Source organism: Malaclemys terrapin, chromosome 12 (assembly GCF_027887155.1).
Source record: "Malaclemys terrapin pileata isolate rMalTer1 chromosome 12, rMalTer1.hap1, whole genome shotgun sequence".
Classification (NCBI taxonomy): domain Eukaryota; kingdom Metazoa; phylum Chordata; order Testudines; family Emydidae; genus Malaclemys; species Malaclemys terrapin.
This window is the reverse complement of record NC_071516.1, coordinates 43,658,470-43,673,215: the sequence shown is the minus strand read 5'-3', so window position 1 is coordinate 43,673,215 and position 14,746 is coordinate 43,658,470. Positions and strand designations below refer to the sequence as shown.

General features: G+C 42.2%; 1 protein-coding gene across 1 annotated transcript; it reads left to right on the top strand.

The window, feature by feature from the left end:
- The first annotated feature begins 635 nt into the window (after window positions 1-635).
- On the top strand, window positions 636-11,623 carry LOC128846096 (olfactory receptor 1009-like). The gene is given in 3 exon segments (XM_054045170.1): window positions 636-1,244; window positions 10,677-11,205; window positions 11,208-11,623. Coding segments are annotated over 3 exon segments (1,554 nt in total).
- Window positions 11,624-14,746: the final 3,123 nt, after the last annotated feature.

Genomic DNA, 14,746 nt, shown 5'->3' with positions numbered 1-14,746 from the left:
GTGCATGTGTTGGAGTTGATGAGAAGCAATCTGATACATCCATTGACACATCCTTTTGAGTAATTACTGTGGCCTGGGCAGAGATATGCTCTAGTTCAGATAGAAGTTATTGGGCAGGAGGTCATAATAGATGCGCATCTTGCTCTCTTCTGGCTTTAAGATATATGAATCTGTGGCTCAAGGGTGACGTTCCACTACCTTGACTCATGTTGAGTAATGCTCGGACACGGGCATTGTTACACACTCATGAAGGAAGTGGGTAAAATCCCCTTCATTCACAGGGGAATCACATGGATTTCAATGGGAGAAGGTATCCATATGGGTTATGGGATTATCAGAATTTTGCTATATGGGCAAAGCCCAAAGTCCACTTTCATGAATCATTATCATATGGGAAATGTAATAATTTTTTGCTTTACTGCAGAAAGGTTAAAATTCACACAGAATTTCTCAAGGATGGTTCAGTATATATTTAACTAGCTTTCCAAGGGTTCTGCCCACTGTTATCAAAACCAATAGGAGCCTTGTGCTCGACTTTAATAAGGATCAATCCACTCGGACCTGTCACTTGCTGCAATCTATCTAGTACCCATCGGTTCTTCTTTAATCTTTATCTCATCACTTTTCCAAAGGAAATGTCAGCGGCGGAGCCAGGGAGAGATGCGAATCACACTGCAGTGATGGAATTCATCCTTCTGGGGTTTGGAAGAGGTCCAGGGCTCCAGGTGGTCCCTTTTGTGATGTTCTTGGTGATTTACATAATAACTGTGCTAGGAAACACCATCCTGGTCCTCATCATTACAGCCAACTCTCGCCTTCACACCCCCATGTACTTCCTCCTCATGAATCTGTCACTCTTAGACCTCTGCTACTCCTCTGTCATTGCCCCCAGAGCCATGGTGAGCTTTCTAACAGACACCAAAACCATTTCCTACAGGGGATGTGCCACCCAATTCTTCTTCTTTGCTCTCTTTGTCACTACTGAGACATTCATCCTGACAGCCATGGCATACGATCGATACACCGCCATCTGCAACCCACTCCTGTATCCCACCACCATGTCCAAGCCAGTCTGCATTCAACTGGTGGTGGGGTCCTATCTCTGTGGCAGCATGAACGCCATGGTGCAAACAGGCTTCACCTTTACTCTTCACTTCTGTGGCTCTAATGAGATCGATCACTTCTTCTGTGATGTTCCACCCCTGCTAACCCTCTCATGCACCGACACATACATCAATCAAATGGTGATGTTTGCCTTATCGGGCATCATCATAGTGAGCACTGCCCTGATCATTCTTGTCTCTTATGCCTATATCATCTCTGCTGTCCTCCAGACTCGCTGTGCCGTGGGCAGGCACAAGACCTTCTCCACCTGCACCTCCCACATAGTAGCTGTAAGTTTATTTTACGGGACTGTTTCCTTCATGTATGCCCAGCCAAGTTCATTATCCTCCCCAGATCAGGGTAAAGTGGTGTCTGTGTTTTATACCCTGGTCATCCCCATGTTGAATCCCTTCATCTACAGCCTAAGGAACAAGGATGTGAAAGAAGCTTTGAGAAGAACCATAGGCTGCATAATTATTTTTGAAATGAATCTTTTCTATGAATATTGAGTTAAATAATCCTTAGATAGATTAGTTGAACAATAAGTCCTTCCAATATACCAATCTATCTATCTATCTATCTATCTATCTCACGCCCAATACTGTCCTATGACACTAGAAGAATGATTTTTTAAAAACTGTAATAAATCAATCCTCTCTGTGTTTATGTTATTTTTCACATTTTTATCTATTTGTTTAGAAATGCACAGATTTGGAAAACTGGATCCAAACACCCTTGAGCCATAGGAAGTGTTTGAAATCTGCGTTCAAATTGCTCAACTACTTGATAAATGCTGAACCCAAATTTAGTTGCCTGGCTTAGTGTGTGAGTGTGTGTGTGGTGTCATATCTCCTTTACTCTCTGGCTCCAGTTGCTAAACACCATGATATTTTCCTAAGGGGTTAAGGTAAGATTTTCAGGAACACTCAATGTTGTAGTCAATGAATATTTTACCTTTGACTTCAATGGGGGCAGATTTAGGCCAACAGAAAACACTTTTGAAAATATCATTCTGATGCTGTTTGCCAGAAGTTTGGAATGGGTGACAAACGATGATTGCCCATTCTGTTCATTCCCTCTGAGGCACCTGGCATTGGCCACTGTCAGAAGACAGGATACTGGACTAAATGGACCTATGGTCTGACGCAGTATGGCCATTCTTATGTTCTTGTTTTCAGTTCAAATTGAAGATCTTTGTTCTCTGTGATGATGATTTTCAAAGTAGCCTAAGAAATCAGGGGCCCAATTCTCTTTGTCACTCAATGGCAGATGGGTGCCAAACACCTTTGGGGATATTCATAATCTTTGTCCACAATTTTCAGTTCAAACCCATCTCTGGTTTATAGATTTGTAGATTCCAAGACTAGAAGGGTCAACTGTGATTATCTAGTCTGGCCTCCTGTAAAACATAGGCCATAGAACTTCCCCACAATAAATCCTAGAGATCACCTTTTATAAAAACATCCAATCTTGACTTAAAAATTGTGTAGAAGTCCAGAGGAGAAAGGAACTCTGTATAGCAGGAAATGAAAAGTGTAACAGAGAGAACAAGCTCATGGGTACAGCTGGTCAAAAGTTTTCAGCCCAAAAATGTACATTCTGCTTGACCAAAACATTTCATGAATGTAGGTCAAATTCACCAAAATGCTACAGTCCAAATAAAATAAAATCAGAAAAAAACCTGAAACAGTTTCAATATTTTAAGAGAAATGTTTCAATATTTCAATTAAAAAGTGCCTTTTTGTTTAGAATGTTGCTGTAGTTTTACTTTAAAATAAAAGGTACAAACCCCCCAGAATGAAACATTTCAAGTTGTTTCAAAGCAAATGTTTTATTCAACCCCCCCAAAATTATTTTTTTACTTGTTTGCTTCACTGAAAAATTGGAAAAATAGTTTGTTTCAGATCAAGACACCCTGTGATGGGGTATCTGCCCCACATTGGCCCATAAAGGGTAATAGAGCCCTAGGGAGGCTGTGCAGGAGGTAGCCAATTAGAGAGCTGCTGTGAGGAGCAGCTAATCAGGGCAGGGCTGGCCCATATAAGAAAATCTGCAGGTCAGAGCAGTTTCAGTAGCTGCCTGGAGCTTGAGGAGGGAAGATCAGGCTCCTAGTAGGAGGATGGAGTGCCAGCACCCGGGACAGAGCAGTGCTGCCAGCAGGGACTGGGGAAGCTAGAGAGGGCTCCTGGATAGCTGCTAAGACTGGCAGGCTTAATGGTGAAGAAGGTGCTGGAGGCTGTGGGGAAGTGGTCTAGGGAAATGAACTGAGGAGCTGGAGGGAACGCAGCAAGTGGTGGTCATCTACAAGGTCTCTGGGCTGGAACCCAGACTAGTGGGTGGACCTGGGTCCCGTCCACCCCCACTTGCCACTGAGGAAGTGGCTGGACTGAGGGACTGCAATACTGTCCCCTGGAATGGGGGAGAACAGACTGTGACACAGCTGGAGGCTGAGTCCTGAAAAGGATGCTGCAGTCCTTGAAGTGACATGGGTCCAGGAGCAGAGGTGACAGTGGGTGAGTTACCACTAGAAGAGGTCACAAAGCTAATTCCCTAGACAGCCAGTAGGAGGTGCCACAGTGGTGAATCAGACCTCATCACACACACCCTCCCCCATCCCATATGTTTTTCTAATTTTTGGTTCAGCCTGTGATGGGTTGTTTACTCCACACCAGCCTGGAAGGGGTTAAGGTGACACAGATAGGGCCAATTAACATTATAGGCTGCATCTGGTAGAGAGTCTAGCTTGACTGAAAAGGACCAATGGCTGATAAAGCCCAGCGGGGGGAGAAGCTGGCTAAGGACTAAAACCAGGAAGTGTACAGCAGAAAGGGGCTGCAATGTGGAAGCCGGAAGTCACTCTCTGGGCTTGGAAAGGGAAAAGGAGGAAAAAGTGGAGAGAGAACCCCTGGGATCCTGGCCCTGATGGAAGGGTTTACCCAGAAAGGTGGAGAAGAAAGCCTGCGGGAGACACAGTAGGAAGCAGCCCAAGGAAAGAGCAGCAAGTTTTGAGATCATGCAGAGTTTGGCTGCTGACTCTAGGGTCCCTGGGCTGGAACCTGGAGCAGGCCCAGGTTTCCCTACCAGCCACTGGACACAGGATTGTGGGAGATGCCAACCAGAAATCTGGTCTGGAAGGATTCTGATATCCTGGAAGGTGTGTGGGGGGGTATATAGTGACCTAGTCGGATGGCTGAGTAATGAAGAAAGAGAGCATTCTGATTCAGAGAGATGGAGAGAGGCAGCAGGATGAAGAACAGGAGTACTTGTGGCACCTTAGAGACTAACAAATTTATTAGAGCATAAGCTTTCGTGGACTACAGCCCACAGGATGAGTAAATCATAGAAGGCAGTGCCAAACTGAACCAAAACTGATTCCCCAGACACAGCCACAAGGAGTTGCCCCATTGGAGAGACACTTCCCTCCAACCACAGGGGGGCAGCACCTCTGAGTGGAGTTGCACCCAGCTTTTCATGTAAGTGTAATGGGCTATGGGGGCTCTAAGGATGATTGGAATTTTCCATGGGAATTGTGTTTGGTGGACAATTGAGGTTTGGGGAAATCAGGTTTTTGTTAAGAAAGATAAAGTTTTTAATATTTGTTTTAATAATAGAAAATAATAATAATAAAAAAAAAAACCCAAAACTTTTGTCTGAAAACCTTTTAATCAAAAATGAATTTATGGCCAAAGTTTTAGTTTTAGTTTTTCAAAGAAAAGTCAAAAATTTCCATGGAAAAACCACCATTTTCCTATGTGTTCCACCTGTAACCCTTGCTGCGAATGGCATGCTTAAATGGCCCAGCCATGGGTATTAAGCATGCAGGGAGTGGGAAAAATTTGTTATTAAGGCTGGGATTTTCAAAGAGGGTGAGATATCCATTTCCCCTCTAAAAGTCAATGAGCGTTGAGCACCGATCTCACTTAGACCCTGTTGAAAAAGCCAGTCACAAATATTATGGTTTATCCTATGGCCTGCATTATGGAGGAGGTCCAAAACCAAAACACTTTTGGCAGAAAACTTTTCAGCCAAAAAAAAATGGAATTTTGGCCAAATTTTTAGGTATTAGGTTTTTCAAAGTTGAAAATTTTCCATGAGAAAGCCATCATTTCCCAGCCAGTTCTACCTGTAACTCATGCTACCATAATGTGGTACTTTGTCACCATCTAGTGACAGATACATTCCAATAAATGTATGTCCGCTACACCTTTGTCACCTTTCTCTAGGTACAGCAGTAGGGACTCATGTTTATAGATTCAGTGGTCAATCTATGCACATAATTTGCCTTGGGGTGGTGGTTTTGTTCATGTCCTGGAGAGGAAACTTAAATTGCTTGTTCATTTCTGAGATGTAGACTGAGCTCCCTCAGCCAATGGTAGCATGTAACCCAAATAAACCAGAGAGCCTCACTGTCCCATGCTAGTGATTAGCCCATGGGTAGGGGTTATGAGTCTGCTACTTCAGTTATAAAACCTTTAGCTCACACAATAGAGTCTCATACTTTTAGGGCCACAGGTGCCAGGTTCAATCTTCTCACAGCCCAACCGTAAGCATCATAACACACGTAGGCAAGGAGTGCATAAAATTTGGTCATTAAGGGTAGGATTCTTAAGAAGACTATGGGACAAAATGTCCATTTCCTTCTGCAAGTCAATGGGATCTGGGCACAATCTCCCATAGATCCACTTGAAAACGCCAGTCAAAACATTATAGTTTGCCCTATGGCCTGTGTTATGCAGAATGTCAGAGTAAATGGTCAAAATGATGCCTTCTGGTCTTAGAATCTATGAATTGGGAGATTGGTCAGGCCTGAAGCTTTGCATCAGAGAGCCTGACATTAACCCGAAAATGTGGAGGGAGCACGGGGGTGCAGATTCATGGGGAGGCAGAGATGGTGAGGAAAAGGAGATTTCCCAGCATGGCGATGAGGCAGAGGAGCAGGAAGGTGAGGAAATAGAGCAGAGGCCACCAGACAGATGGAAGAATTCAGGAGAATGAATTCTGGCTGGTGTCTACTCTTCATTCCTTCTGAGATCCTGGAGTAGGGATAACGAATATATTAATGCTCTGAGCTAGTTGTGTAGATAGATAGATCAAAGCAGAATATGGGGAATGTTTCCTAAGAAAATTCCCTTTTGAAATTTTCCTGTCAAAAAATTCTGGTATTCCCATGGGAATATTTTTTTTTTTAAAGAAAAATGTTTGAAAAAGCTACTTTCTGACACTTTCTTCCTATTTTCCCACTGGAAAAAAAATAGGAGGCAAGCATAAAATATGAGAAAGTAGGTTTTCTCCACTCTCTCAAATGCTGGAATTTTTTCATGGGAATGCCAGTTATTATAAAAACAGATTTTGCATCAGGGAAACATTTCCATACAGAAAATGTTGACCTGCTCAGATAGATAGATAGATAGATGTGATTGGAGGAAAAATATGTATGTCCCTGAAGAAAAAGAACTTTCAACAGAATAGACAGTTACTTTTGGTACACTATATCCCAAATCAGCCCCCAATTTGCTTCCTAAATTTGAGGAGCATGATAAAGAAGCAAACTTTGTGAAAAGTCTGAGTCCAGCACTGGGATATGTGTAATATACTCCTAGGAAAACTTCCACTTAATAAAATGCATCCTATCTTTTGGTGCCAGACATTGCCTACAAGCATGCAATGTTTCTGGGAATATCCTACCCCAGAGGTTCACAAAACCACATATAAAGATGAGTCTGTGATACCAGCATGAATCCTTCAGCAGTTTGCAGATGTATTTTATTTTATCATCAACAGTAGCAACCCCACAACCACCACCAGACTTAGCAGGGACATTTTCTTCTTCTTCTCCAGGTAAGTTCAGCTACTCTGGGTATTGACAGGTACAGAACCACTGCAATGATCTTTTTTTCTGCCATATCTATCTATCTATCTATCTATCTATCTATCTATATGCCAGCATTTAATCCACTCTGCTGACTTTACAGCATCCCTGTGTGAACTCCTCTTGTGCTCATATTGTATCACTGCACTTTTTACTTTCCTATAAAATATTCTATTCTGTTTAATGTTAGGAGATGACATTGGCAGTACTATACTACATGTAGCCCTACAATTTTGCCTTCAGGTTGAAGGGATTTCTTTACTTTTGGAGGTAGATACACCCAATTCAGGGTGCTGGATCTTTCTGGATATATCCCTAGTGTTATGAAAATAAATTCTGATCAGCAAACATTTTGGCTTTGGTGCAAGAGAACCTAATACCGTTATTTACCCATCCATCACAGAATTTCAGTATGATTTGGGCTTGTAATTCCCTCAGTCTCTTTGAAAAACCCAGCCTAGAGCAGTTTGAAACTCAGAAACTCCCTTCTATGAGAAATGCCGACATTTCAAAATTTATTTTCCTTCCAAATTGGAACAAAAAGAAAAAAAAATGAAATTTCCCACAAAATGAAATTGAAAAAAGAAATCTGGCCAATCAAAATGTTCTGTTTCAATACAATGGAAAAATTGTGTTCTAGTTTCAACTCATTTATTTTATATTATAACTCAAAATATAATATAGAATAAAATAAAATGTTCCATGCTCAAATTTTTGACCAGCACTAGCCCAACCTTTGCCTTTGGGTTTGCAATACCACTCATGTTTTTGTTTTCGTTTCTTTTTCAAAAAATGTTTTCATAGGAAAGTATTCTACAAGTTCTTCCCATACCAAACATTCAGGTTTGACACAGGTATGTCATCAATATGCTCCATATATTTGTCATGATTGTAGCCTGAAACAATTGAGATTTTCAATGGATCCTAAAGGAATTATATGCCAAACTCTCATAGAATCTAATAGGAATTGGGTGCCTAACTCCCTTAGGCTCTTTTGAAAATCCCATCCAGAATTATAGAATCACAGAAATGTTGGACTGGAAAGGATCTCGATAGGTCACTTAGTCCAGTCCACTGCACTGTGGCAGGACTAAGTATTATCTAGACCATACCATAGAGGTGTTTGTCTAATCTGTTTTTTAAAAAAATTCCAATGATGGAGATTCCCCATCCTCCCTAAGTAATTTGTTCTAATGATTAACTACCCTAACAGGAAGCTTTTCCTAATATCTAACCTAAATTACCCATGCTGTAATTTAAGACCATTACTTCTTGTCTTGTCCTCAGTGGTTAAGGAGTACAATTTATCACCCTCCTCTTCATAATAACCTTTTACATACTTGACGATTTATGTCCCTCCTCAGTCTTCTCCAGACTAAACAAACCCATTTTTTTTCCATCTTTCCTCATAGGTCATGTTTTCTAAACCTTTTATCATTTTTTTCTCTCCTCTGGACCTTCTCCAATTTGTCCACATCTTTCCCAAAGTGTGGTGCCCAGAACTGGACACAATACTCCAGTTGAGACTTTGTCAGCATGGAATAGAATAGAAGAATTACTTCTTGTGTCTTGCTTGCCACACTCCTGCTAATACATCCCAGAATGATGTTCACTTTATTTTTCGCAACTGTATTACATTGTGGACTCATATTTAGTTTGTGATCCACTATAACCCCCAGATCCTTTTCTGCAGTACTCCTTCCTAGGCAGTCATTTCCCATTTTGTATTCGTGTAATTGATTGTTCTTTCATAAGTGTAGTACTTTGTGTTTGTTCTTACTGAATTTCATCCTATTTATTTCAGATCATTTCTCCAGTTTATCAAGCTCATTTTGAATTCCAGTCCTGTCCTCCGAAGTGCTTGCAACCCCCTCCCAGCTTGGTATCATGCACAACCTCTGTGTACGGTCTATGCTATTATCCAAATAATTTATGAGGATATTGAATAGAATTGGACCCAGGACAAGTCTCTGAAGGACCCCACTCGATATGCCCTTCCAGCTTCATGGTGAACCCTTGATAACTGCTCTCTGAGTATGGATTTACAAGCAGTTGTGCACTCACCTTATAGTAGGTTTGTAAAAGCTATGTTTCCCTAGTTTGTTTATGAGAAGATCATGTCAGACAGTATCAAAAGCCTTTCTAAAGTTGAAATCTATATATCTACTGCTTCCCTGCTATCTGCAAGGCTTGTTACTCTGTCAAGGAAGGATATTAGGTTGATTTGAAATGATTTGTTCTTGACTGTTGACAGTTACTTATCACCTTATTATAGTCTAGATGCTTACAGTGTGATTGCTTGATTGTTTGCTTTTTGGATACTAAAGTTAAGTTATAATTGCCTGGGTTGTCCTTATTCCCCTTTTTATAGATAGGTACTATCTTTGCTCTTTTCCAGTCCTCTGGGATCTCTCCCATCCTCCACTAGTTTTCAAAGGCAATCACGAACAGCTCAGAGATCTCTTCAGCCAGTTCCTTAAGTGTTCTAGGATGTATTTCATCAAGTTCTGCCGACTTGACGATTTCTAAGTAATTTTCAACTTGTTCTTTCCCTATTTTAGCCTCAGATCCTACTCCATTTATACTGATGTTCACTATGTTAGTCATCCAATCACTACTAACCTTTCTGGCAAAAACTGAAAGAAAAAAAACATTTATCTGACTTTGGTCAGTGCTGTATTTTCAGTTATTGTCTTTCCCTCCTCGCTGACTGGTGGGCCTACCCTTTCTTTGGTCTCCTTCTTGTACAGAACCAGAGATTTTGTATCCAACTAATCCTTCAGGAATGGAATTTGCCAATGCCATGTTATTCAGTGGATATTAACTTTCCGCCTGCCCTCGGAACAAATGTTAAGGTTGAGGGAGGGAATTATTGTGATGGCACACTTGGTTAAAGTATTGACAGAACATGGATTTGCAGCATTAGTTATCACAATGCCAGGGACCAGTACTGCTGATATGATCCCAGATTCTGGAAACTGCCTGCTGGACATCTCTGCATAGTGCAAAAAATCTTCCTCACTAGCCAATAGGGCAGCAGAAGACCACCTGATAGCTGAGAATCCATTCCACAACCGTTACTTCAGCTTCAGGACTGCAAATCTCATGAGTTGCAGCACCAAATGCTAATGGCATTGGAGAGACACTGGTTCCTCTGGGACAGTCACAGGGAAGAGTAAAGGGTTTGGACCTTAGTATCTGAGAAGAAGATACATGATACTAGTACTACTATTATCATGTGCATGGTTGAGTAGCTTCCTTGGTCCCTCGCACATGACAAAGCACTACGATACCAGTGTATTACAATCATGAGTCTGACCACCTGCCCCTCCAACCAGGAGGACAGTCCTGAAGGTCCCATTGTGTTTGCAAAGCTGAACAAAAGGATTTTCCAGAGAACAGAAGAATGAGACTTAGAATAGGTTCAGATCCTCGGTCCACCAGAGATCCTGCTGGGCAAATCACTCAATTTACCTGCACCTCAGTTTTCCATCTGTAAAATGGGGATAATACTTTCCTATCTCACAGGGGTGTTGGGAGTTTATAGGGCCAGATTTCCAAAAGAAGAAGCAAATGAAAAACTTCGGTCAGCTCTTCTGCCCACTAGTTGAGGATGGAAATCAGAGATCACTAAGGGGTTAATGTGTTACCTCAATAGCCATTATTGATCCCTTTTAATTGTGTTTGTTCCCTTTAACCAAAGCAAGCAACTGCTATGGAAAACTGCACTGCGGTGTCTGAGTTCATCCTGGAAGGATTCAGAGACCATCCAGAGCTTCAAATCATCCTCTTTGTGGTCTTCTTAGTACTGTATGTCACCACCCTGGTGGGCAACAGTGGTATGATCGCCATCATTAGTGCCGACACCCATCTCCACACTCCCATGTACTTTTTCCTCAGGAACTTGTCCTTCTTGGACCTGTGCTACTCCTCTGTAATTGCCCCCAAAGCCCTGGCCAGCTTCTTCACCCAGAACCAGACTATTTCTTACACAGGATGCATGGCCCAGTTGCTGTTGTTTTCCCTCTTCATCACTACTGAAGGGTTTCTCTTGGCTGTCATGGCCTATGACCGCTTCATTGCCATCTGTTACCCACTCCTCTACCCCATTATGATGTCCAGGAAGTCTTGCCAGCAACTGGTGGCTGCATCCTACACCTGCGGCTGTGCCAATGGAGTGATACAGACTAGCTTCTCCTTCCGGTTGCGGTTCTGTGGGAGCAGCCAAATAACCACTTCTTCTGTGACGTCCCCGCTGTCATGAAGGCCTCGGTCACTGACACATACGTAAATGAGGTTGTGATGTTTGCACTCTGCAATGTCATCATAGTCATCACCACAGTGGCAATATTTACTTCCTATGCCTACATCCTTTCCACCATCCTCAAGACCCGCTCTGCGGAGGGTAGGTATAAAGCCTTCTCCACCTGCGCCTCCCATATGATGGCTGTGAGTCTCTTCTATGGGACGGTCTTCTTCATCTATGCCCAGCCAGCTGCTATATCCACTCCAAACCAGAGCAAAATGGTGTCCGTGTTCTACACCCTGGTGATCCCCATGCTAAATCCCCTCATCTACAGCCTGAGGAACAAGGACGTGAAAGAGGGTCTGGGGAGGATGATGGGGAAGAGGCTTTTTCCAATGAACTAAATAGAGTCCCAGGTACAGTGAGCTCACAAAGAGAGTTCTCACCACCATTTGCTGGAGCAGAGCAGGTCTAAAGAAGGGAGTTCAATCTAGTATTGCTGGAGCTAGGAGTCCCAGTCAGGAACCCTAGGTTCTGCTCCCCTTATGCTTCACAGATTAATGGGGCCAGCAGTTGCAAATGGGGGAAGGCTAGAGAGCTCTACCAGTTTACACCAGCTGAATATGTGACCCTTAGATTTAAGGCTAAAAGGGACCCTGGTGCACATATAGCTTGACCTTTTACATATCTGTAGATTTAAAAAAAATAGTGCCTGTCTTTTAGTGCCTCAGAAACTGGGTGCCTAGCTTGAGGTTCTTTAGGGGCCTGGCTTCCAGAGGTACTGAACCATTGACTTCATAGTTGCGGGCACTCAACTCTGCTGAAAATGACAATATGAGAAGCCAGTTCTGGAAATCTTGGCTAAATTAACCTCTTTCTGGCTACTTACCAGTAAAACAGACATAATTATTCTTACCAATGTTGAGAGGTGTGATGACACTTACTTTGTTCACATGTCATAAGCTCGTTCAGCTCTTCAACAGGAAGTCGCCGCAGACAATGCAGCTGAGGGGTTCAAAACTTCTTGAGGTGATTTCTAGCTTGGTTAACTATCTTAGGTACAGATATGGCCCCCATCATCTGAGCAACTCAGTCTTGAAGGCATTTATCCTCACAACATGTGTCTGAGGTGGGGAAGTGCTCTTATCCCCCTTTCACAAAGAGAAACTGGGGCCCAGCGAGACTAAAGGTTTATAAAGGTGTTTACGTACCTTAAAATAGGTATCTGGTGGAATTTGCAAAAATGCTTAGGTGAGTTAGATACTTAACTCTCATTGAAACCATTGGGAGTTAAGCACCAAACTGCATCGGTGCCTTTGAAGATAGGCCCCTCTCTGTATCTTTAGGTGCCTAAATATCTTGGTAAATATGGCCCCAAGAGACTTGCTTGAGGCATAAAATATGTGGGAAAGCAGCAATTGAACGTGGGTTCCCATGACCTAAGCTAATGTTCTAACCACTGGACTATGTGTCTTCATAATAGATATGGCAAAATCTCCTGGATTTCATAGGAAACGCATGGCCAAATTGCTTGGGCAGCTTTGAAAATCTCACCCTACACATCCAAAGTGTTTATAGATATAGATATATAGATATAGATAGATAGCGCATAAGAACCTAACTTCCTATTAAGGTCACAGGAAGACCTTAGATCCTCACAGACTCTGGCAATGATACAGAAGGTTTAATAATAACAAACAATATTACATATTAATTATTATTATTATTAATAATTACCTTCTGTATCATTGCCAGAGTCTGTGAGGATCTAAGGTCTTCCTGTGACCTTAATAGGAAGTTAGGGTTCTTATGCACTCTCAGAAAGAGCTCAGCAATAATGCATCTGAAATATTGGCCCAATCTGAATTTCAGTGTCTGTATCAGAGTCAATTGTGCAACATCTTTGGGCAGTGTATTCCATTCTCACTGCTTCCCTTGCAATGTGCCAATGTCCCTGTTTAGGGTTTGTTGGTTCATATTTTGTAGTGTTTTTGAAAAAAGAAATCAATAGGAAATGAACAATTTTCATTTACAGTAGAACCTCAGAGTTATGAACACCTCGGGAATGGAGGTTGTTCTTTCAAAAGTTTATGACTGAACATTGACTTAATATGGCTTGGAAACTTTACTATGCAGAAGAAAAATGCTGCTTTCCCTACCACTATATTCTTATTATTCAAGCATGGAATTGCTATCCATAGAGATTCTATGGTACAATTTGATTCATTTAAGATTTTTACTTCATTTAATTCTACGCTTTCTTTCACATATAATGCCACTCCCCCACCAGCACGATCTGTTCTGTCCTTCCAATATATTTTGTTCCCTGGTATTACTGTGTCCCACTGATTATCCTTATTCCACCAAGTTTCTGTGATGCCTATTATATCAATATCTTCATTTAATATGAGGCACTCTAGTTCACTCATCTTATTACTTAGATTTCTAGCATTGGTATATAAGCATTTTAAAAACTTGTCACTTTTTAGCTGTCTCCCATTACATGATGTAATTGAATGAGACTTTTTTTCTTTGACTGTTTCTCATTAGATCTTACTTGTATTTTATCATCTTCCATCCTCTCCTCCTTACTAGGACATAGACGATCTCCATTAGCAGATCCTCCCCATAGGAATGTCTCTGTCTGAGCCACGTGCTCCTCTGCACCTGTCAGCTTTCCCCCCGCCCTTCATTTAAAAACTGCTCTACAACCTTTTTAATTTTAAGTGCCAGCTTTCTGGATCCAGTTTAGTTTAGGTGGAGCTCATCCTTCCTATATAGGCCCCCCGTTTCCAAAAAGTTTCCCCAGTTCCTAGTAAATCTAAACCCCTCCTCCCTATACCATCGTCTCATCCATGCATTGAGACCCTGCAGTTATACCTGTCTAACTGGCCCTGCGTGTGGAACTGGAAGCATTTCAGAGAATGCTACTATGGAGGTCCTGGACTTCAATCTCTTACCTAGCAGCCTAAATTTAGCCTCCAGGACCTCTCTCCTATCCCTCCCTATGTCATTGGTACTTACATGTACCACGACCACTGGCTCCTCCCCAGCACTACACATAAGTCTATCTAGATGTCTCAAGAGATCCACAACCTTTGCACCATGCAGGCAAGTCACCATGCAGTTCTCCCACTCATCACAAACCCAGCTATTTATGTTTCTAATGATCGAGTCACCCATTACTAATACCTGTCTCTTCCTAATAACTGGAGTTCCCTCCCCCAGAAAGGTATCCTCGGTGTGAGAGGATACCACAACATCATCTGGAAGGAGAGTCCAAACTATGGGATCATTTCCTTCTGCTCCACTTGGATGTTCTCCTTCCCTGAGACTTTCCTCCTCCTCAGTAGCATAGAGGCTGTCAGACTGGGGATGGGACCATTCTACTGTCCCGGTAAGTCTCATCTATGTACCTCTTTGTCTCCCTTAGCTCCTCCAGCTCAGCCACCCTGGTCTCCAAAGCCCGTACACGGTCTCTGAGGGCCAGAAACTCCTTGCACGTGCTCCTTGCACCATAGGGCAGG